At 48.0% G+C, this 24,668-nt stretch overlaps 1 protein-coding gene across 1 annotated transcript in view; it reads right to left on the bottom strand.

Annotated features, from left to right (window-relative positions):
• The window catches only part of LOC311127506 (laminin subunit gamma-3-like), a gene marked incomplete at both ends in the record, with an annotated part of 100,625 nt that overhangs the window by 45,314 nt on the left and 30,643 nt on the right, over positions 1–24,668 (bottom strand). The window contains 3 exons of the mRNA XM_084159329.1: positions 1,152–1,397; positions 4,997–5,185; positions 7,237–7,327. Coding sequence (XP_084015455.1) covers positions 1,152–1,397; positions 4,997–5,185; positions 7,237–7,327 — 526 coding nt within the window. The remainder of the gene's footprint in view (positions 1–1,151; positions 1,398–4,996; positions 5,186–7,236; positions 7,328–24,668) is intronic.

The following is a 24,668-nucleotide window of genomic DNA, read 5'->3' as shown; positions in this document are numbered from 1 at the left end:
ATGGCCAATATACCACGGCTAAGGGCAGTATCCAGGCATTCCGCGTTGCGTCGTGCTTAAGAACAGCCCTTAGCCTTGGTATATTGGCCATATACTACACCCCCCCGTGCCTTATTGCTTAATTATAATACATGCACTAACACACTTTGAAATGTACAGACTTACACATTCAGATACATGTCACCATATTTCTATTCAAATACATTCAGTGTCAATACATTCCTCATTTAAAATCTCTTCAATGTAAAGTGGTTCTGGTACCTGTTCCAACCGACATTTTAGCTTATAAATCGATCTGTGGACACTGTAGGCTTGCAATGAGCGGTAGCCCTGCTTCTTACAGACACAGGAGTATTTCTATTCTGCCTGTATGAAGCAGGGATGTCCCTCCTACCATTTCATTCACTCTTCCAACTGTCCATCAACTCCTGGCTTAACCCTACATCACAGCCAATGGAATCCTTACATCGTAACGCAGCAGGAGATGATGGTTTCGTCACATAGCACATTCGGAGATCGATTTATAGCCCGTAATCCAAAATGATTCATAGATTTTAAACCAAAAATGCTTTTTGTTTGTCATAGACGGACGAGATTAATATGAGATGAAAGGCGTGTTCCTAATGAGTTCAGGAAGCTAAGCTAGAGCTCTGTGAGATGTTCACAGCAACTGGGGCAGACATTTTGATCAAGAGAGACCTTCACAAAATATTCACATTTTCTCTAACACTAAATATACAAATATGTATTTTACAGTTATAAGGAAGGTGAAATCTTATAGTTAGTCGTTTGATTATACTTTATACATACAGTTTTGTTGAATAGGAAATACATTATATAAAATATTTCATATTTTCATATTTGTATCATATTTGTACTTTGTACTTGACCTTGTGTCCTCAAAAGTGATTACACCTCAGCAATTTGTAAAAAAATTTACCAGAAAGGTGAGACTTTAACCGTTATTGGAGTATGGATCATTAGTAGTTATTTATCTCATGATAAATAATTAATTTTGAGGATTATGTAGATTACATTTTCGATTACATTTAGTTACATTCAAGAGGTTACATTTTCTATTTACCCTTAATTTAAAAACCTGTAACAATAACCCAAACCTATATACACCCTTCCCATGTTTCCACACTCACGTTTGCACTGCTGGGCCACAGTGCGGTCCAAGGCGTCCCCATAGTAACCTCGTCGGCAGCGTTGGCAATGGTCTCCCTCTGTATGTCCCAGGCACTTCAGGCAACGGCCCGTCATGTGATCACACACGCCCAGCGCGTTGGGGTCCACATTACCATTACAGTCGCACCGCTCACACGGTCGAACCAGCCCTGACTGGCCCAGGGGGTCACCGTGGAAACCGTCCTCGCACATCTCACATCTGGTGCCTGTGGAGAGAAGGTATGTGTGTATGTGTGTGTGTGTGTGTGTGTATATGTGTGTGTGTGTGTGTGTGTGTGTGAGTGTGTGTTTGTGTGTGTGTGTGTGTGGGGAGGGGAGAGAGAGAGAGAGAGGGAGAGAGAGAGAGAGAGAGAGAGGGGGGGGGGGGGCGTGACAGGTGACACGTTTTTTGATAGGTGAGTTATGGATGATGTTGGTCTGGAGGGTTTGGGGGCCATTTTCATTTCAACCTAAATCAATATCTTTCAGACAAACTTCAAATCCTGTTATGAAATTCTTGAAATGAATTAATGGCCCAAACCTGACACAGGAATATGGGCATTTCAATTCAAACACTGTGCTCTACATGATAGGATTATGACTAATTTTATCAAGACAGCGAGGACACCAGTAAAGGTTTTATAAAAAATCTGTCAGCCAATTTGTGGGAATCTGCTTCACTTAGCAAGCAATGAACTTAAGGGTGTGACACTCTGGCTCCACGGACCTTGATATTTGAGCCAGGGTTGTTTAATTTCATTGGTTGGGTGTATTTCTATGTTGGGGATTTCTGGTTGTGCAGTTCTATGTTTGGGTTAATTGTTCTTTATGTTGATTAGTCATATGACTCCCAATCGGAGGTAACGAGTGTCAGCTGTCGGCTCGTTATCTCTGATTGGGAGCCATATTTATACGGTGTGGTTTCACCTTGGTTTTGTGGGTTTTTGTTTCCTTGTTGCTGTTAGTGTATATCAGTATTTTGGACTTCACTTTCGTCCTATTTGGTTTGTTGTTTTGATCGTGGTTTCTTTAATTAATAAAGTCTACGATGTTCGCTCAACACGCTGCGCTTTGGTCTCCTCCTTTCGACGATCGTGACAGAAAAACCCACCATAAAAGGACCAAGCAGCGCGTCCAGGAGCCAAGGGTCTGGACATGGAAGGAACTGTTGGACAGTAAAGGGTCCTGGACTTGGGAGGAGATCCTGGAGGGTATGGATCGCCGTCCATGGAGCGAGACGGTGGAGAGGCGACGGCGAGAGGAGCAACGGCGTCGGCAGAGCCAACGTCGGAAGGACGAGAGGCAACCCCAAGAAATTTTTTGGGGGGGGCACATGGCTTGGGCGACTGAGCAGCAGGAGGCGGCCACAAGGCAGATGCAGAAGGCTACCAGGTTAAGGGGGCTGACGGAGGCAGAGAAGGGACGGATTCAGGAGGCTACCAGGTTAAGGGGGCTACTGGGTAAAGCAGGGAAGGAAGGTGTAGAGGCTCGGCGAGAGGTACTGGGGTGTGTAACCAGTCCGGTCCGGCCCGTTCCTAATCCCGAGGTACAGCCAGTAGTGTGTGTTCCCCGTACGGTACGGCCTGTTCCGGCCCCTCGCACTAAGTGTACGGTGCGCGTCGCCAGCCCGGTTCGGCCTGTTCCTGCCACCCGCACCAAGTGTACGGTGCGCGTCGCCAGCCCAGCCCGGCCTGTTCCTGAGCCTCATACGAAGCCTACGGTGCGCGTCGCCAGCCCAGCCCGGCCTGTTCCTACTCCCCGCACCAGGGATACGGTGCGCTTCGCCAGCCCAGCCCGGCCTGTTCCGGCCACTCGCACCAGGGATACGGTGCGCGTCGCCAGCCCAGCCCGGCCTGTTCCTACTCCACGCACCAGGGATACGGTGCGCTTCGCCAGCCCGGCCCGGCCTGTTCCGGCCACTCGCACCAGGGATATGGTGCGCGTCGCCAGCCCAGCCCGGCCTGTTCCTACTCCACGCACCAGGGATACGGTGCGCTTCGCCAGCCCGGCCCGGCCTGTTCCGGCCTCTCGCACCAGAGATACGGTGCGCGTCGCCAGCCCAGCCCGGCCTGTTCCTGCTCTCCGCACTAGGCCTCATGTGCGTCCCCAGGGTCCAGCATGCCCTGTTGCTGCTCTCCGCACTAGGCCTTATGTGCGTCCCCAGGGCCAAGCATGCCCTGTTGCTGCTTCCCGCACTAGCCCTGAGATGCGTGTCCTCAGCCCGGTACCTCCAGTTCCGGCACCACGCATCAGGCCTACGGTGCGTCCCCAGGGCCAAACATGCCCTGTTGCTTCTCCCCGCACTAGCCCTGAGATGCGTGTCCTCAGCCCGGTACCTCCTGTTCCGGCACCACGCACCAGGCCTACGATGCGCCTCAGACGGCCAGAGTCTGCCGTCTGCCCAACGGGGCCTGAACTGTCCGTCTGCCCAACGCCGTCTGAACTGCCCGTCTGCCCAACGGCGCCTGAACTGCCCGTCTGCCCAACGCCGTCTGAACTGTCCGTCTGCCAAGCGCCGCAGGAGCTGCCCGTCGGTACTGAGCCTGCAAAGCCGCCCGTCTGCCATGAGCCTTCAGAGCCGTCCGCCAGACCGGAGCCGCTAGAGCTCTCCGCCAGACAGGAGCAGCCAGAGCCTTCCGCCAGACAGGATCAGCCAGAGCCTTCCGCCAGACAGGATCAGCCAGAGCCTTCCGCCAGACAGGATCAGCCAGAGCCTTCCGCCAGACAGGAGCAGCCAGAGCCTTCCGCCAGACAGGATCAGCCAGAGCCTTCCGCCAGACAGGATCAGCCAGAGCCTTCCGCCAGACAGGATCAGCCAGAGCCTTCCGCCAGACAGGATCAGCCAGAGCCTTCTGCCAGACAGGATCAGCCAGAGCCTTCCGCCAGCCAGGATCCGCCAGAGCCGTCCAGCCAGGATCCGCCAGAGCCGTCCAGCCAGGATCCGCCAGAGCCAGCTAGTCAGGTACTGTCCCTTAGCCCGGTGCGGCCCCTTAGTTCAGGGCTGCCCCTTAGTCCGGTGCTGCCCCTTAGTCCGGTGCCGCCCCTTAATCCAGTGGGGTTTAGTTGGGGGGTGGTAATGTGGAGGGGGATACGGAAGCGGAGAGTGACTAAGGTGGGGTGGGGACCACGACCTGGGCCAGAGCCGCCACCATGGACAGACGCCCACCCAGACCCTCCCCTAGACTGTATGCTGGTGCGCCCGGAGGTCGCACCTTTAGGGGGGGGTAATGTGACACTCTGGCTCCACGGACCTTGATATTTGAGCCAGGGTTGTTTAATTTCATTGGTTGGGTGTATTTCTATGTTGGGGATTTCTGGTTGTGCAGTTCTATGTTTGGGTTAATTGTTCTTTATGTTGATTAGTCATATGACTCCCAATCGGAGGTAACGAGTGTCAGCTGTCGGCTCGTTATCTCTGATTGGGAGCCATATTTATACGGTGTGGTTTCACCTTGGTTTTGTGGGTTTTTGTTTCCTTGTTGCTGTTAGTGTATATCAGTATTTTGGACTTCACTTTCGTCCTATTTGGTTTGTTGTTTTGATCGTGGTTTCTTTAATTAATAAAGTCTACGATGTTCGCTCAACACGCTGCGCTTTGGTCTCCTCCTTTCGACGATCGTGACAAAGGGCTGTGATCTAAAAGGCACCCTATACTTTTGATCAGAGCCCAGGCTCTGGTCAAAAGTAGTGCACTATATAGGAAATAGGTTGCAATTTGGGATGCAGCCCAGGTTAACCCTGGTGAGGTCTGCTCAGCATGGGAGAATGAAATGGTTTGTTCCCATTCTCCGACATCTACCAGTCATGTAATATGATCTCAGCTCACCCCTCTGTCCTGAAGGGCAGTTGGTACAGACCACCTCCCCCGTCTCCGTCATTTGAGCACAGCTGGTACGGTCCGGGCAGGGGCAAGGTCGGCAGTCATTGGGCGTGCCAATCACCGCATTGCCATAGTAACCATCCAGACAGCGCTCGCAGGTAGGTCCTGTGGTGAAGCCGGCACACACACACACGCCTGGAGTAGAGAGAAGAGGGGAGGCAGTTACAACACACACACCTGGAGTAGAGAGAGGAGGGGAGGCAGTTACAACACACACACACACGTAGATTGATATGTAAAGTGTGTCTGACAAGACCATCGTACCGGCTATCAGTAGCAGACACAGATGAATGGCTGAAACTGGTGGTACTGGTTAGTGGGAAAGCAGCAACCATTCAATATACTTTTAAGGTTCCCAGGCTACCCACTCCCTTTCTCACTCCACTGTTGTTCTCTGTCTTTTTCACAAGCACAGTCACACACAGTCGCACACATGCACACGCACACACACACACACACACACACACACACACACACACACACACACACACACACACACACACACACCAAGGAGGATGGATGCTGTATCGATTTTCTCCTCTGACAGATGCAGGCCACAGTGAGTGTAGTTTTCCTAGCCACCAGTAGAGTGCGCTGTGTTGCTGTGTCTCTAACCAGCCACCATACCGTAGCTCTTCACACAGCCACAGCAGAATGAGAGCAGAATAAGAGGAAACACTCAATACTGAAACCCAGAACTCAACCGCATAGAGAGCGAGCGAGCAGAAAGAACTGGTCTAAATTCACCCTGACTGTAATTGCTTTGGGAAATACAAGAGCTGGCTTCAGACAGAAAGACTTTCAAGAAGTAAACTAATTTCCCCCAAGTGAACAAGATAATCATATTTATTATGTCCCAAAAACAAACTGTTAAATACATATGTCTTCTAAAGCCTCAGGAAAAATAACTTTTGGGCTGTATGTAGCTCCAGCTCTTCACACAACTAGGGCTGTCAAAGTTAATCATTTAACTCTAGTTAACTTTTTGTAAATCGTTCGAATTACACTGAAAACATCCAATATACATCATCTATACAGCTAAAAACAACAATATTATGTCAAAACAAGCAGACATTGAGGTTAAAGTTGATAAAGCTACGTGTACTTTATCAACTTAACAGATTTTGCTTACTGTTACTTTGGAAAAAATCAAGACGTCAATATTATTGTAATGCATTTTGTATAAAAAATCTTAAATTACAGCTCAATTTGAGCAAATTCTGAATTTGCGAAAAATCACAGCAAATCCTGCGATTAACTCGATTGCATTTAAAAAAATAATTTGACAGCCCTAAGAATAACATTTGGTTTCCATAGAAACCCCCCTCTTATGGGTGGGGCTGGTCCAACTCAAGGTGTCATAAAAACAAATGCACCCCCCTCCCCAACATTACTAATATTTTCACATGACACTTCCCTTGTTCTGCAAAAAAAAATGCACACCCTCCCTGTCATATAATTAACTGTAAATAATGTTTACGACCACAAATAACAATAATTGTGTTTATAAAATGTGGATATCGACTTTGCCACTTCAGCATGCATTTGTGGCACAGTTGTTTTGTTCCGATCCACTGTTCTGACTAGCATAATAAAGTTATGAACCGGTTCAAACCAAAAAAAGTACTGGTTTATATTGTTCCTTTCTGGTTATTTTTTAACCTGTGAAAGCAACATAGTTTTTACATTTAGCTCATTAAATTACCCCATCAATCAGCGGGCTCTGGTCAAAAGGGCTCTGGTCAAAAGTAGTGCAAAACATAGGGAATAGGGTGTCGTTTGGGCCACAGCATATTAGGTCTTCACTGAGGTGGCTAATACTAATACTTGACATCCAAGCATGTAATACCAGTCATTCATTATAATAGGCTACTTAATAAAACATAGTGATTGTTCATCATAACACAAAGAGTTGAGGGTTATTGAATCGCACTGAGGACTGATTGTGCGTCTGTGTCTATGACAAATGAGCAATGCTAGACTTAATGGTCACAATGTGCTGACAGACAGTACTGACTGTGAAGATGACTGAGAACGGTTCAGTTACTGAGGCTCTTCCTGCATGGGACAGGACTAGTGTTACTATTGCTTTTAGTTCATTGCTTCTTCTGTAAACGGGACCTGTTCAGCTCTGATACCAATTACCTCAGCTGTTGCTGCATATTTTTAGATCAATTTACACTCACCATTGCCAAAGTCATTCATCATCATGATCACCATCATGCTCCTCCTCCTCCTGCTCACCATCACCATCCTCACCCTCATCACCATCATCATCTTCAACATCATTGTTTCATTAGATTCATGTAAAATCTAGGTTCAGCATGTACTGGAGCTAATTTACAATTAACTTCCCCTCCACTATTGAATTGAAATAGGAATCTGGAGACACAGCCTAGCTCAGCCCAGCTCTGATCTACCCAGATCTACTCTGATCTACCCAGCTCTACTCGGATCTACCCAGCTCTACTCTGATCTACCCAGCTCTCCTCTGATCTACCCAGCTCTACTCTGATCTACCCAGCTCTACTCCAAACTGTTACAGACCTATATCCATCCTGCCCTGCCTTTCGAAAGTTTTTGAAAGCCAAGTTAACAAACAGATCACCGTCCATTTTGAATCCCACCGTACCTTCTCCGCTATGCAATCCGTTTTCCGAGCTGGTCATGGGTGCACCTCAGCCACGCTCAAGGTCCTAAACGATATTATAACCGCGATCGATAAAAGACAGTACTGCGCAGCCGTCTTCATCGACCTGGCCAAGGTTTTCGACTCTGTCAACCACCGCATTCTTATTGGCAGACTAAATAGCCTTGGTTTCTCAAATGACTGCCTCGCCTGGTTCACCAACTACTTCTCAGATAGAGTTCAATGTGTCAAATCGGAGGCCCTGTTGTCTGTACCTCTGGCAGTCTCTATGGGGGTGCCACAGGGTTCAATTCTCGGGCCGACACTATTCTCTGTGTATATCAATGATGTTGCTCTTGCTGCTGGTGACGCTCGGATCCACCTCTATGCGGACGAAACCATTTTGTACACATCTGGCCCTTCATTGGACACTGTGTTAACAAACCTCCAAACGAGCTTCAACGCCATACAACACTCCTTCCGTAGCCTCCAACTGCTCTTAAACACTAGTAAAACTAAATGCATGCTCTTCAACCGAACGGTGCATGCACCCGCCCACCCAACTAGAATCACTACTCTCGGCAGGTCTGACCTAGAGTATGCGGACAACTACAAATACCTAGGTGTCTGGTTAGACTGTAAACTCTCCTTCCAGACTCACATTAAGCATCTCCAATCAAAAGTTAGATCTAGAATCGGCTTCCTATTTCACAACAAAGCCTCCTTCACTCATGCTGCCAAACATGCCCTCGTAAAACGGACTATCCTACCGATCCTTGACTTCGGCGATATCATTTACAAAATAGCCTCCAACACTCTACTCAGCAAATTGGATGTTGTCTATCACAGTGCCATCCGTTTTGTCACCAAAGCCCCATATACTACCCACCATTGTGACCTGTACGCTCTTGTTGGCTGGCCCTCACTACATATTCGTCGCCAAATCCACTGGCTCCAGGCCATCTATAAATCACTGCTAGGCAAATCTCCGCCTTATCTTAGCTCATTGGTCACCATAGCAACACCCACCCGTAGTCTGCGCTCCAGCAGGTATATCTCACTGGTCATCCCCAAAGCCAACACCTCCTTTGGCCGCCATTCCTTCCAGTTCTCTGCTGCCAATGACTGGAACGAACTGCAAAAATCTATGAAGCTGGAGACTCTTATCTCCCTCACTAACTTTAGGCGTCAGTTGTCAGAGCAGCGTACCAATCACTGCACCTGTACACAGCCCATCTGTAATTAGCCCATCCAACTACCTCATCCCCATATTGTTATTTATTTTGCTAATTTGTACCCCAGTATCTCTATTTGCACATCATCTTTTGGACATCTATCATTCCAGTGTTAATACGAAATTGTAACTATTTTGCACTATGGCCTATTTATTGCCTTACCTCCATAATTGACTACATTCGCACACACTGTATATATGTTTTATGTTGTATTTTTGACTTTATGTTTTGTTTACCCCATATGTAACTCTGTGTTGTTGTTTTTATCGCACTGCTTTGCTTTATCTTGGCCAGATCGCAGTTGTAAATGAGAACTTGTTCTCAACTGGCTTACCTGGTTAAATAAAGGTGAAATAAATAAAATAAAATACTCTGATCTACTCAGCTCTACTCTGCTCTACACAGCTCTACCCTGATCTGTCCCAGCTCTACTCTGCTCTACCCAGCTCTACTCTGCACTACCCAGCTCTACTCTGATCTACCCAGCTCTACTCTGATCTACCCAGCTCTATTCTGCTCTACCCAGCTCTACTCTGCACTACCCAGCTCTACTCTGCTCTACCCAGCTCTACTCTGCTCTACCCAGCCCTACTCTGATCTACTCAGCTCTACTCTGATCTAGCCAGCTCAACTATGATCTACCCAGCTCAACTATGGTCTACCTACCTATACTCTGCTCTACCCAGCTCTTCTTTGATATACCCAGCTCTACGCTGATCTACCCAGCTCTACTCTGACATACATAGCTCTAATCTGATCTACCAAGCTCTACTCTGATCTACCCAGCTCTACTCTGATCTACCAGCTCTACTCTGCTCTACCCAGCTCTAATCTGCTCTGCCCAGCTCTACTTTGCTCCCCCTATCCCCTCCCCTCTTATCCCCCCTCCCCTCCTCCCTCCCCTCGCCTCCCCTCTCCAGCAGTCGGCCATGTTTCTGTATGTGAGACAAACAGCTGCAGACTTCTCAGGAGTGGAGCCCCTTCATCACAAACACACTGCAGACCCTCTCCTCTCCCTTGCTGCCCTTATCCCTGCCTCCCCTTCTCCCTCCCTCCCTCCCTCCCCATCCTTGCTCCTTTCCTTCACTGCCTCTTTGTTCACCTCCCTCGCTCCCCTATCCTCCCTTCCCTCCATCTCTCTCCATAGCCAACCTGAATCCCTACCTCTCCCTCACCCATCTAACAGTACCTCTCTGTCTACATGCAGTACTCTCTGCACATGAAGCATAATTGCACTCCATTGAAAAAGCCACTCACAGAAAACAATTATGGAAATACGTAAGTAGACCAAGTACATTTCCCCATCTTAGCCAAACGCACACAGACAAATGCCTGAGTATACATTAGGAGACAGCAAGAGGCATATTCAATTGAAATGGCACTGTTCTGTACTTTTATTCAGTTTACAGTAGTATAGTACTGTTGTACTTTGCTTTTATGAAGTCTTCCAGATACTAGGAACAGAACAGTGTATATCTCAATCAAAGAGAATGTCCAGTTAGATGGAGGTTGTGATCCAGGTGAAAAGCGGTGATGAAATGAAAGGAAAGGAAGGTTTTGGGGTTTAACGTTGTTTATGAGATTATAGCAGCATCCTGTTCATATACATACAGTACAGCTGCTTTCTCTCCTCCTCTCTCTGATCCCCCGTCCTTCACCCCATCCTCTAAATCTCTCTATTTATTTACCCGACCAAACTCTGTTTCCAAGACCCCCCTGTGAGGACGGTGTGGGGTTTTGGTGCTGTAGGAAATAGGGATGAATATAAATGCAGCACACAAACACACACACACACGCACACATACACACACGCACACATATACACACACACACACACACACACACCAGTCTAGTAGTCAGAGAGCCAGGGAACGTAAGGCTTGGATGGACTAACAGAAACTGGCTCCATATCTGAACCCATTATCTTGTTTCTGGCAGCCGGTTTATTCAAGCAGTACCAGGCAAGCAGCCACTCCACAAAAATGTGGTCATTTCTACAGCACAATTACAATGTGCTAACTTGACCTGTTGTTCCAAACAGATATGATTCATTTCATGATTTCAATATGAACTTATCAAACAAACATTTATTTACTTTCCAGAGCGATCGGTTAGGTCTCAGTTGGGTTTGATTGTGTCCGTAGCTCTCTGGAATACTAAGGGGCTTTTGGAAGGATGACGAGAAGAGGAATGTGTTTGTTAATGCATGCCAGCACCCAGTCTCAGTGACTGGATGATAGAATCAGGCCCCAGTTGGAGTGAGAGGTCTTGGGGTAGAGACAGCTCCATGGCTGTTTGATGCTTATGTCGCTGTGGCTCTCTTAAAATCTAACCCAGATGTGCTGCTAGCCAAGTATAGAGTCAGCTGCAGATGTGCTGTCTGGGGGACTAGGGTAAGGGATAGAAAGAGGAGGAGAGGGGGCTAGGGGAGGGGATAGAGAGAGGAGGAGAGGGGGCTAGGGGAGGGGATAGAGAGAGGAGGAGAGGGGGCTAGAGGAGGGGATAGAGAGAGGAGGAGAGGGGGCTAGGGGAGGGGATAGAGAGAGGAGGGGAGGGGGCTAGAGGAGGGGATAGAGAGAGGAGGGGAGGGGGCTAGAGGAGGGGATAGAGTGAGGAGGGTGGGGCTCGGGGAGGGGATAGAGAGAGGAGGAAAGGGGACTAGGGGAGGTGATACTCCCGAGTGGCGCAGTGGTCTAAGGCACTGCATCGCAGTGCTAGCTGTGCCACTAGAGATCCTGGTTCGAATCCAGGCTCTGTCGTAGCCGGCCGGGAGACCCATGGGGTGGCGCACAATTGGCCCAGCGTCGTCCAGGGTAGGGGTGGGAATGGCCGCCAGGGAGGTAGCTCAGTTGGTAGAGCATGGTGTTTGCAACGCCAGGGTTGTGAGTTTGATTCCCACGGGGGGTATGAAAAAAAAAAAAATAATGTATGCACTCACTAACTGTCGCTCTGGATAAGAGCGTCTGCTAAATTACTAAAATGTGATAGAGTGAGGAGGGTGGGGGCTAGGGGAGGTGATAGAGTGAGGAGGGTGGGGGCTAGGGGAGGTGATAGAGTGAGGAGGGTGGGGGCTAGGGGAGGTGATAGAGAGAGGGGGCAAGGGGAGGTGATAGAGTGAGGAGGGGAGAGGATAGAGAGAGGAGGAGTGGGGCTAGGGGAGGTGACAGTGAGGAAGGGAGGGGGCTAGGGGAGGGGATAGAGTGAGGAGGGGAGGGGGCTCTGAACTTGGAGAAGAGTCCCCTAAGTAAGCTGGTCCTGGGGCTCTGTTCACAAACACAAACAGACCCCACAGAGCCCCAGGACAAAAACACCACAATTAGACCCAGCCAAATCATGAGAAAACAGAAACAGAATTACTTGACACATTGGAAAGAATTAACAAAACAACTGAGCAAACTAGAATGCTATTTGGCCCTAAACAGAGCGTACACAGTGGCAGAATACCTGACCACTATGACTGACCCAAATTTAAGGAAAGCTTTGACTATGTACAGACTCAGTGAGCATAGCCTTGCTATTGAGAAAGGCCGCCGTAGGCAGACCTGGCACTCAAGAGAAAACAGGCTATGTGCACACTGCCCACAAAATGAGGTGGAAACTGAGCTGCACTTCCTAACCTCCTGCCAAATGTATGACCATATTAGAGACACGTATTTCCCTCAGATTACAGAGATCCACAAAGAATTTGAAAACAAACCCAATTTTGATAAACTCCCGGGTGAAAAACCACAGTGTGCCATCACAGCAGCAAGAGTTTTGACCTGTTGCCACAAGAAAAGGGCAACCAGTGAAGAACAAACACCATTGTAAATACAACCCATATTTATGTTTATTTATTTTCCCATTTGTACTTTAACTATTTGCACATTGTTACAACACTGTATATACTCTAAATTTCAAGCCTATGCCTCTAACCCTAGGAAGCTCTTTGCCACCTTCTCCACCCTGCTGAATCCCCCTCCTCCCCCCCCTCCCTCATCCCTCTCTGTGGATGACTTCGTCAACCATTTTGAAAAGAAGGTCATCCGATCCTCATTTATTAAGTCAAATGACACCGCTGGTCCTGCTCACACTGCCCTACCCAATGCTTTGACTTCTTTCTCCCCTCTCTCTCCAGATGAAATCTTGTGACTTGTGACGGCCGGCCGCCCAACAACCTGCCCGCTTGACCCTATCCCCTCTCTTCTCCAGACCATTTCCGGAGACCTTCTCCCTTACCTCACCTCGCTCATCAACTCATCCTTGACCGCTGGCCATGTCCCTTCCGTCTTCAAGAGAGCTAGAGTTGCACCGCTCCTCAAAAAACCTACACTCGATCCCTCCGATGTCAACAACTACAGACCAGTATCCCTTCTTTCTTTTCTCTCCAAAACTCTTGAGCGAGCCGTCTCTAGCCAACTCTCCTGCTATCTCTCTCAGAATGACCTTCTTGATCCAAACCAGTCAGTTTTCAAGACTGGTCATTCAACTGAGACTGCTCTTCTCTATGTCACGGAGGCTCTCCGCACTGCTAAAGTTAACTCTCTCTCCTCTGCTCTTATCCTTCTAGACCTATCCGCTGCCTTTGATACTGTGAACCAACTCTCCGAGTTGGGCATCTCCGGCGCTGCTCCCTCTTGGATTGCGTCCTACCTGACAGGTCGCTCCTACCAGGTGGCGTGGCGAGAATCTGTCTCCGCACCACGTGCTCTCACCATTGGTGTCCCCCAGGGCACAGTTCTAGGCCCTCTCCTATTCTCTTTATACACCAAGTCACTTGGCTCTGTGATATCCTCACATGGTCTCTCCTATCATTGCTACGCAGACGACACACAATTCATTTTCTCCTTTCCCCCTTCTGATAACCAGGTGGCGAATCGCATCTCTGCATGTCTGGCAGACATATCAGTGTGGATGTCGGATCACCACCTCAAGCTGAACCTCGGCAAGACGGAGCTGCTCTTCTTCCCAGGGAAGGACTGCCCGCTCCATGATCTCGCCATCACGGTTGACAACTCCATTGTGTCCTCCTCCCAGAGTGCAAAGAACCTTGGCGTGACCCTGGACAATACCCTGTAGTTCTCCGCTAACATCAAAGTGGTGACCCGATCCTACAGGTTCATGCTCTACAACATTCGTAGAGTACGACCCTACCTTACACAGAAAGCGGCACAGGTCCTAATCCAGGCACTTGTCATCTCCCGTCTGGATTACTGCAACTCGCTGTTGGCTGGGCTCCCTGCCTGTGCCATTAAACCCCTTCAATTTATCCAGAACGCTGCAACCCAGCTGGTGTTCAACCTTTCCAAGTTCTCTCATGTCACCCAGCTCCTCCGCACACTCCACTGGCTTCCAGTTGAGGCTCGCATCTACTACAAGACCATGGTGCTTGCCTACGGAGCTGTGAGGGGAACGGCACCTCCTTACCTTCAGGCTCTGATCAGACCCTACACCCAAACGAGGGCACTACGTTCATCCACCTCTGGCCTGCTAGCTCCCCTACCTCTATGGAAGCATAGTTCCCGCTCAGTCCAGTCAAAGCTATTCGCTGCTCTGGCACCCCAATGGTGGATCAAGCTCCCCCACGACGCCAGGACAACGGAGTCACTGACCACCTTCCGGAGACATTTGAAACCCTACCTCTTTAAGGAATACCTGGAATAGTATAAAGTAATCCTTCTTCCTCCACATCCCATAAAAGGGGGTTGTCCCACTGGCTATCAAAAGTTGAATGCACCAATTTGTAAGTCGCTCTGGATAAGAGCGTCTGCTAAATGATGTAAATGTAAATGTATATATACATAATATGATATTTGAAATGTCTTTATTCTTTTGGAACTTCTGAGTGTAATGTTTACTGTTAATATTTATTGTTTATTTCACTTTTGTTTACTATCTACTTCACTTGCTTTGGCAATGTTAACATACGTTTCCCATGCCAATAAATCCCTTAAATTGAAATTGAAATTGAAATTGAATTGAGAGAGAGAGAGCGAGACAGAGAGAGAGACAGAGAGAAGAAAAGGGAAGGCTAGTCAAGGGAAATGACAGGGTGCATGTTGGCTGGAGGGGGGAGGGTGGGGGAGGGTTCCATACCATTGTCTATATGTCCCTCTGTGTAGTATTACGTTCAGACTCACACAGACTGACATCATCGTGAAGAGGGCACGACAAAGCCAATTCCCCCTCAGGAGACTGAAAAGATTTGGCATGGGTCCTCAGATCCTCAAAAGGTTATACAGCTGCACCATCGAGATCATCCTGACTGGTTGCATCACTGCCTGGTATGGCAACTGCTCGGCCTCCGACCGCAAGGCACTACAGAGGGTAGTGCGTACTGCCCAGTACATCACTGGGGCCAAGCTTCCTGCCATCAAGGACCTCTATACCAGGCGGTGTCAGAGGAAGGCCCTAAAATTTGTCTCCAGACAAAAAGACTCCAGCCACCCTAGTCATAGACTGTTCTCTCTGCTACCGCCCGGCGGTACCGGAGCGCCAAGTCTAGGTCCAAAAGGCTTCTGTCATGCCCTGATCGAGAGAACTCTTGTTGGTTGGGTCAGGGTGTGAGTGTCGTTTGAGATCTATGTTATTAGATTCTATGTTTATGATCTAGTATTTGTATTTCTATGTTTGGCCGGGTGTGATTCCCAATCAGAGGCAGCTATCGCTCGTTGTCTCTGATTGGGGATCATACTTAGGTAGCCTGGTTGCCTACCTTAGTTGTGGGATCTTGTTTGTGTTCCTGTTAGGCTTGTTGTGTGTATAGGACTTCACGTTTTTGTTGTTTTGTTATTTTGTGAAGTGTTTATTCGTCTTAATAAACAAGTACGCATAAAGGGGTGGTTGAGCCCCAACCATTGCACCCGTGGGGGTTTCAGGTTGATTCCCTACAACCATGGGAGCAGGAATGGGAGCAGTTTTACACAGAAGAATCGGAGGAAGACGACGACGATGAATTGCTGTTCCCTCATTCGTGGGGGCTCCCAGAGGAGTTCTCACTGGAGGGGGATTGGCGGTGGCGAGAGAAGGACTGGAACGGTCGTACATCTCCAACATCAGTTCCCAGCCCGGTAAGCCCCGTGCCTGCCTCTCGCACCAAGCCAGTGGTGCGTGTTCCCAGTCCGGGACGGTCCGTGCCTGCCTCTAGCACCAAGCCAGTGGTGCGTGTTCCCAGTCCGGCACGGCCCGTGCCTGCCTCTCGCACCAAGCCAGTGGTGCGTGTTCCCAGTCCGGCACGGTCCGTGCCTGCCTCTCGCACCAAGCCAGGGGTGCGTGTTCCCAATCCGGCACGGCCTGTGCCTGCTCCTCGCACCAAACCAGTGGTGCGTGTTCCCAGTCCGGCATGGTCCGTGCCTGCTCCTCGCACCAAACCTGTGGTGCGTGTTGCCAGCCCGGTACGCCCCGTACCTGCTCCCCGCACCAAACCAGTGGTTTGTGTATCCAGTCCAGTACGGCCCGTACCTGCTCCCCGCACCAAACCAGTGGTGCGTGTCGCCAGCCCGGGACGCCCCGTACCTGCTCCCCGCACCAAACCAGTGGTGCGTGTATCCAGTCCAGTACGGCCCGTACCTGCTCCCCGCACCAAACCAGTGGTGCGTGTCGCCAGCCTGGTACGCCCGTACCTGCTCCCCGCACCAAACCAGTGGTGCGCGTATCCAGTCCAGTACGGCCTGTACCTGCTCCCCGCACCAAACCAGTGGTGCGTGTCGCCAGCCCGGTACGCCCCGTACCTGCTACCCGCACCAAACCAGTGGTGCGCGTATTCTGTCCAGTACGGCCCATACCTGCTCCCCGCACCAAACCAGTGGTGCGTGTCTCCAGTCCGGCACGACCCGTGCCTGCTCCTCGCACCAGACCAGTGGTGCGTGTTCCCAGTCCAGCTCCGGTCAGCGGTTCCACTCCGGAGCCAGGGCAGTCCGCTCCACCGGGGTCCAGTTCAGCTCCGGTCAGCGGCTCCACTCCGGAGCCAGAGCAGTCCGCTCCACCGGTGCCCAGTCCCGCTCCGGTCAGCGGCTCAACTCCGGAGCCAGAGAAGTCCGTTCCACCGGTGCATAGTCCAGCTCCGGTCAGTGGTTCCACTCCGGAGCCAGAGCAGTCCGCTCCACCGGTGCCAAGTCCAGCTCCGGTCTGCGGCTCCACTCCGGAGCAAGAGTAGTCCACTCCACCGGTGCCCAGTCCAGCTCCGGTCAGCAGCTCCACTCCAGACCCAGACGTCAGCCCCTCTCCAGGTTTGGGGCCTCCCACACCAGGGTCCAGACAGGGCTTGGTGCATCGTGGGAGGAAGGAGAGGGGAAGCATCGCGCCGAGGTCCAGACCAGACCAGGGGTGCAACGGGGAGGCAGAGAGGGAGAGGTCGTCACGCTCGGAGCCGGAGCCGCCTCCGAGGCTGAATGCCCACCCTGACCCTCCCCTAATGAGTCAGGTTGGTACGGCCGGGGTACACACCTTTGGGGGGGGGGGGGGGGGGGGTACTGTCACGCCCTGATCGAGAGAACTCTTGTTGGTTGGGTCAGGGTGTGAGTGTCGTTTGAGATCTATGTTACTAGATTCTATGTTTATGATCTAGTATTTGTATTTCTATGTTTGGCCGGGTGTGATTCCCAATCAGATGCAGCTGTCGCTCGTTGTCTCTGATTGGGGATCATACTTAGGTAGCCTGGTTGCCTACCTTAGTTGTGGGATCTTGTTTGTGTTCCTGTTAGGCTTGTTGTGTGTATAGCCCATAGGACTTCACGTTTTTGTTGTTTTGTTATTTTTTAAAGTGTTTATTCGTCTTAATAAACACGCATACCACGCTGCCAGACTATGGTTTGCAACTGCACATGGGGACAAAAATCGTACTTTTTGGAGAAATGTCCTCTGGTCTGATGAAACAAAAATAGAACTGTTTGGCCATAATTACCATAATTATGTTCGGAGGAAAAAGGGGAACGCTTGCAAGCCGAAGAACACCATCCCAACCGTGAAGCATGGGGGTGGCATGGGGTTGGCAGCATCATGCTGTGGGGCTGCTTTGCTTTGCTGCGGGAGGGACTGGTGCACTTCACAAAACAGATGGCCTCATGAGGAAGGAATATTATGTGGATATATTGAAGCAATATCTCAAGACATCAGTCAGGAAGTTAAAGCTTGGTCGCAAATGGGTCTTCCAAATGGACAATGACCCCAAGCATACTTCCAAAGTTGTGGCAAAATGGCTGAAGGACAACAAAGTCAAGGTATTGGAGTGGCCATCACAAAGCCCTGACCTCAATCCTATAGAAAATTTGTGGGCAGAACTGAAAAAGCGTGTGCGAGCAAGGAGGCCTACAAACCTGACTCAGTTACACCAGCTCTGTCAGGAGGAATGGGCCAAAATTCACCCAACTTATTGTGGGAAGCTTGTGAAAGGCTACCCGAAACGTTTGACCCAAGTTAAACAATTTAAAGGCAATGCTACCAAATACTAATTGAGTGTATGTAAACTTCTGACCTACTCGGAATGTGATGAAAGAAATAAAAGCTGAAATAAATCATTCTCTCTACTATTATTCTGACATTTCAAATTCTTAAAATAAAGTGGTGATCCTAACTGACCTAAGACAGGGAATTTTTACTAGGATTATGTAACCCTCTCACCAGGCTCGAATTTGACTCTCACGAGATTACCTTACTTAGAATATCTGAGCAGCATGGGATATTAGGTGAGAAGGACATCTCCAATAAGAATCCCTATTGTAAACTCGCTAGGGTGAATGACAAATACGGTATTAACTTCAGATAAAATTATTATAGACTTGGTTATTTTTATAAGGATATGCTTTCCCATGCATTAAATGAAACTGAAACAGTAAATGACTCCACCAATACAACAGACATAAGGTTCAAGATCTATATTATCACATTTTCAATGTACCACATCAAAATAAATATAAATAATAAACCCAGATGATTTTTCTACAACCCATGTCCAAATTACTTGCAAGCTTGCTTAAACCCTGGACGCGCGTTGGAGCTATAAAAAAATGACGACATACATAAAGTCCTGAAAGTCCACTCCACATTTGTAGTTACTCGTAGGTAATGCCTCAGCAAAGTATTGCAGTTTTGTGCAGGTGTCCTCACAAGATCCACAGCAAACACAGCTATCAATGCAGCCAGTACTCCGTAGCAGCAATAGGCATCCCGTGGAAACCCGAACTCTTTGATCGTCACAAGCAATTCTCTCCAGGTCTCGCACGATGCTAGGCTAACCTCTAGGATGTCGAATGTCTCCACAATGCGACGGCAGCTTCAGTCTCCACTAGGTCTTTCTTAACAAAATAATAACACTCTCTTATAGAAATAAAATCAGGATTTCCCTTCAAAACTCTGTAGGTATGTTTTTGTTCTCTCTTTATTGTTTCCTTTAGTCGTTTTCCTTCACCAACCCCACTAACGTCTCTCCTCTCTCTTCTTTCAACCTTTCCCTCCCTTTTCTTTTTCCCAGCAACCAGTCCACTCTCCCATTGGCCACAACTTAACAAGTTACCTCATTGGTCAAAACTTTAACAAGATACGTGGGAAACTTAAACTTAAAAGTAAACCAACCTATTCACTTGTACTTTTTTGAAACATTGCTTCAAAAGAAATGCATTAACAACATTACAAATCAGGAGCAATTCGATCACCTTTTAAATCTAATACCAATTAATTATAAAAAATAAACTCTATACTTTGTTTTAGCAAGGGTATTACAATTAAATGTCAGGAATTGTGAAAAACTGAGTTTAAATGTATTTGGCTAAGGTGTATGTAAACTTCCGACTTCAACTGTACCTGCTGATCATTAAGTCTGCTGTGTTGCCTTGGACTTTTCTGCTCGAACCCACTGTGAATATTTCTTATTGTTGTATATTGATGAATTTGTACCTTTCCTCTGTATAGTGTGTTTTTGTGGTATTGTGTGTTGTCCTGTTCACTGTTGCAATATTATGCCTCTTGGTCAGGTTGTTATTGTAAATGAGAATTGGTTCTTAATTGACTTATCTGGTTAAATAAAGGCTCAATAAAAAAATGAAAAGAAGCCATGTTTATTTTCATGGACTGTAGCTTCAAGCCATACACACATTCTCCCATCTTTTAAAAAGTATTTATCCCCTCGCTGTTAACCTGAATGGTTGGCAATCATATGTTCAGATATGTTTCACACATGCAAAAACAAAAAACTTGTGTATGATTGATTGTAAATGATGCTGTATAGGGCTGAGGGTTGTCAAATGGAATAATATAATCCAGACATAAAACCAGACCAACTTTAAAGCTGACTTTCTTTCTTGTTTCTTTTCAAACAGTGTACGGCTCATTCCTCCGTTTTAGGTCACACATGGTGTTACAGACGCCGTGACATTTGTGCAGGGCCAAACTGCTGAATAATTGACTGTGGTTTTGCATGCCTAAATGTCACAGCCATACATAAGGAGCCCTTTGGAGGTTGTGGAGAGAAAGAAGGAAACAAGGGAAGAAATAAGGAAAGAAAGAGAGCCAGAGAGATAGATAGAAAGAAAGAAAGAAAGAAAGAAAGAAAGAAAGAAAGAAAGAAAGAAAGAAAGAAAGAAAGAAAGAAAGAAAGAAAGAAAGAAAGAAAGAAGAGAGCGAGGGATGTAGCTCAGTTGGTAGAGCATGGCGTTTGCAACGCCAGGGTTGTGGGTTCGATTCCCACGGGGGGCCAGTATGCAAACATAAAAAAATAATAATGTATGCACTCACTAACTGTAAGTCGCTCTGGATAAGAGCGTCTGCTAAATGACTAAAATGTAAAATGTAAATGATGAGAGAGAGAGAGAGAGAAAGTGAAAGCCATTGAAATCAGTCTAGTAAAGGCCACCATCACACAGAGTATCTGTCACTTTGCATCAATCATAGTACATTTCAACCGAGGATTCACCTCAGTGTTTACCCAAAACGCTCAGACTTTTCTGTTTCCATCTACAGGGGCCCGGCACCCGTGTTTCACTGGGCCATGGCTCTGACAGACCTGCTCTGACTTGGAGCCAAGGCAAGGCCCTGGGTACTTTTCAGCTTGAATTTACATAACAATTGATAACCGTGAACTTTAACATCTTCTCACAAAATAACAATTTTGAATGATGCAGAGGTTGTTGATTCTGCTCGCAACAAGTCTCTAGTGTAACACTCCTGATGCAAACACAATAACACTAGAGCTTACATTAACATAAAACACTGGTGACACACTGGTTTTGGGATAAGTCTCATGGAACAGCAGCATTAGAGAACACAGAACAGACACTCAGATGAAAATACTTCCTCCTCATTAGAATACTTATTAGACTACCTAGTGCATTGTGACTCATTTCTTCCTATTTGTCAACAAAGAGACTGTGTGAGAGGCCAGACAGAGAAACCAGACCATGCCAGTTTCCCCCAAAGCCTGTTTAAATGTCATCTTCTGAATTGCAAGGTCGTTATTTAGAACATCTATATGGAAGTAGAGGGAGACAGAGGGAGACAGCAGACTGATAAAGAGTTTAGAGGCGGGGGTTTATTCTGTTTCCTAAGCTCTCCGGGGAACCATGTTTGTCTGAGGCCTCAGACCAAACACACCCCGGGCATGCGAGGAGATACGGTGGAGAATAATCAGAGAGAGAGGGCGAGAGAGACCACATCATCACCAGCCACACCCCAACCAGCTGAGACCCTCTCAAACAAACCCTGGCCACACCCTATATAGGCCCCCCCAGATCAGACCTATGCCCCTTCCGCACCCCCAAGCCCCCCGCCCCTGCAGCAAGGGCGTCAAGATGACAGCCGCACATATGCCCAGGCCGTGAGCAGAGCAACAGTCCCAACTCCCACTAATACAACCGCCCAAGCCCCATCCTGCAAAGTAAGAGGTATGTATCAGATGCTCAACATGCTCTGCTCACACCTTGTGTAATGGTCTGAGCCTAAACCACACGGAAACAACACTAGACACTATGGAACAAAAAGCTTTTACTATCTCATCCTGGAATATACAAAGTCTGAGGTTATCTGCCTTTGGCTTAAAGAGCAGGAACCCAGACTTCATCAAAGAAATTGGAAATACAGACATTGTCATCCTACTAATTTGGTACAGAGCAGACATAACCCACTCTATTAAAACAGGAACATTTTACATCTGGCTAGAAATTAATAAGGAAATGACCTCAACAGAGAGAAATGTCCTCATGCGTGCTACCTATATCCCCCCAATAGAATCCCCATACTTTAAGATGACAGCTTCTCCATCCTAGAGGGGGAGATCAACCATTTTCAGGCCCAGGGACATGTACTAGTCTGTGGCGACCTAAATGCCAGAACTGGACAAGAACCTGACACTCTCAGCACACAGGGGGACATACACCTAACTGGAGGTGACAGTATTCCATCCCAAATATGCCCCCCTTGCCACAACTATGACAAAACAACCAACAAAAACAGGTCACAACTCCTGCAGCTCTGTCGCACGCTGGGTCTGTACATAGTCAATGGTAGGCTTCGAGGAGACTCCTATGGTAGGTACACCTACTGCTCATCCCTTGGCAGTAGTACTGTAGATTACTTTATTACTGACCTCAACCCAGAGTCTCTCAGAGCGTTCACAGTCAGCCCACTGACACCCCTATCAGATCACAGCAAAAGCACAGTCTACTTGAACAGAGCAATACTTAATCAAGAGGCATCAAAGCCAAAGGAACTACACAATATTAAGAAATGCTATAGATGGGACGGAAAGTACTGTAGAAACCTACTCAAAAATAATTAGGCAACAACAAATTCAATTAATTTTTGACAACTTCCTGGACAAAACAATTCACTGTAATAGTGAAGGTGTAAACTTGGCAGTAGAAAGCCTAAACAGTATATCAAATCAAATCAAATCAAATTTTATTGGTCACATGCGCCGAATACAACAGGTGCAGACATTGCAGTGAAATGCTTACTTACAGCCCTTAACCAACAGTGCATTTATTTTAAACAAAAAAAGTAAGAATAAAACAACAACAACAAAAAAGTGTTGAGAAAAAAAGAGCAGAAGTAAAATAAAGTGACAGTAGGGAGGCTATATATACAGTAAAATAAAGTGACAGTAGGGAGGCTATATATACAGGGGGGTACCGTTGCAGAGTCAATGTGCGGGGGCACCGGCTAGTTGAGGTAGTTGAGGTAATATGTACATGTGGGTAGAGTTAAAGTGACTATGCATAAATACTTAACAGAGTAGCAGCAGCGTAAAAAGGATGGGGTGGGGGGGCAGTGCAAATAGTCCGGGTAGCCATGATTAGCTGTTCAGGAGTCTTATGGCTTGGGGGTAGAAGCTGTTGAGAAGTCTTTTGGACCTAGACTTGGCACTCCGGTACCGCTTGCCGTGCGGTAGCAGAGAGAACAGTCTATGACTAGGGTGGCTGGAGTCTTTGACAATTTTGAGGGCCTTCCTCTGACACCGCCTGGTATAGAGGTCCTGGATGGCAGGGAGCTTTGCCCCAGTGATGTACTGGGCCGTACGCACTACCCTCTGTAGTGCCTTGCGGTCAGAGGCCAAGCAGTTGCCATACCAGGCGGTGATGCAACCAGTCAGGATGCTCTCGATGGTGCAGCTGTAGAATTTTTTGAGGATCTGAGGACCCATGCCAAATCTTTTTAGTCTCCTGAGGGGGAATAGGCTTTGTCGTGCCCTCTTCACGACTGTCTTGGTGTGTTTGGACCATGATAGTTCGTTGGTGATGTGGACACCAAGGAACTTGAAGCTCTCAACCTGTTCCACTACAGCCCCGTCGATGAGAATGGGGGCGTGCTCAGTCCTCTTTTTTTTCCTGTAGTCCACAATCATCTCCTTTGTCTTGGTCACGTTGAGGGAGAGGTTGTTGTCCTGGCACCACACGGCCAGATCTCTGACCTCCTCCCTATAGGCTGTCTCATCGTTGTCGGTGATCAGGCCTACCACTGTTGTGTCGTCGGCAAACTTAATGATGGTGTTGGAGTCGTGCCTGGCCATGCAGTCATGGGTGAACAGAGAGTACAGGAGGGGACTGAGCACGCACCCCTGAGGGGCCCCCGTGTTGAGGATCAGTGTGGCAGATGTGTTGTTACCTACCCTTACCACCTGGGGGCGGCCCGTCAGGAAGTCCAGGATCCAGTTGCAGAGGGAGGTGTTTAGTCCCAGGATCCTTACCTTAGTGATGAGCTTAGAGGGCACTATGGTGTTGAATGCTGAGCTGTAGTCAATGAATAGCATTCTCACGTAGGTGTTCCTCTTGTCCAGGTGGGAAAGGGCAGTGTGGAGTGCGATAGAGATTGCATCATCTGTGGATCTGTTGGGGCGGTATGCAAATTGGAGTGGGTCTAGGGTTTCTGGGATTATGCTGTTGATGTGAGCCATGACCAGTCTTTCAAAGCACTTCATGGCTACAGACGTCAGTGCTACGGGTCGGTAGTCATTTAGGCAGGTTATCTTAGAGTTCTTGGGCACGGGGACTATGGTGTATATTTGACCTTTCAGCGTCATTATCAAATCAAAACAAATTCAAGCAGACAACCTAAGACAACAATGACAAATGATTTGATGAATAATGCAAAAACTTAAGAAAGTAATTGAGAAACCTATCCAACCAAAAACATAGAGACCCACGATGGTGAATCACTAAAACAATATAGAAATACATTATGGAAAAAGAAGGAACAGCACATCAGAAATCAGCTCAATGTAATTGAAGAATCCATAGAATCTAACAACTTCTGGGAAAATTGGAAAACACTAAACAAACAACAACCCGAG

This window comes from Coregonus lavaretus, assembly GCF_964263955.1.
Source record: "Coregonus lavaretus genome assembly, chromosome: 4".
Classification (NCBI taxonomy): domain Eukaryota; kingdom Metazoa; phylum Chordata; class Actinopteri; order Salmoniformes; family Salmonidae; genus Coregonus; species Coregonus lavaretus.
This window is presented reverse-complemented; position numbering and strand designations above follow the sequence as displayed.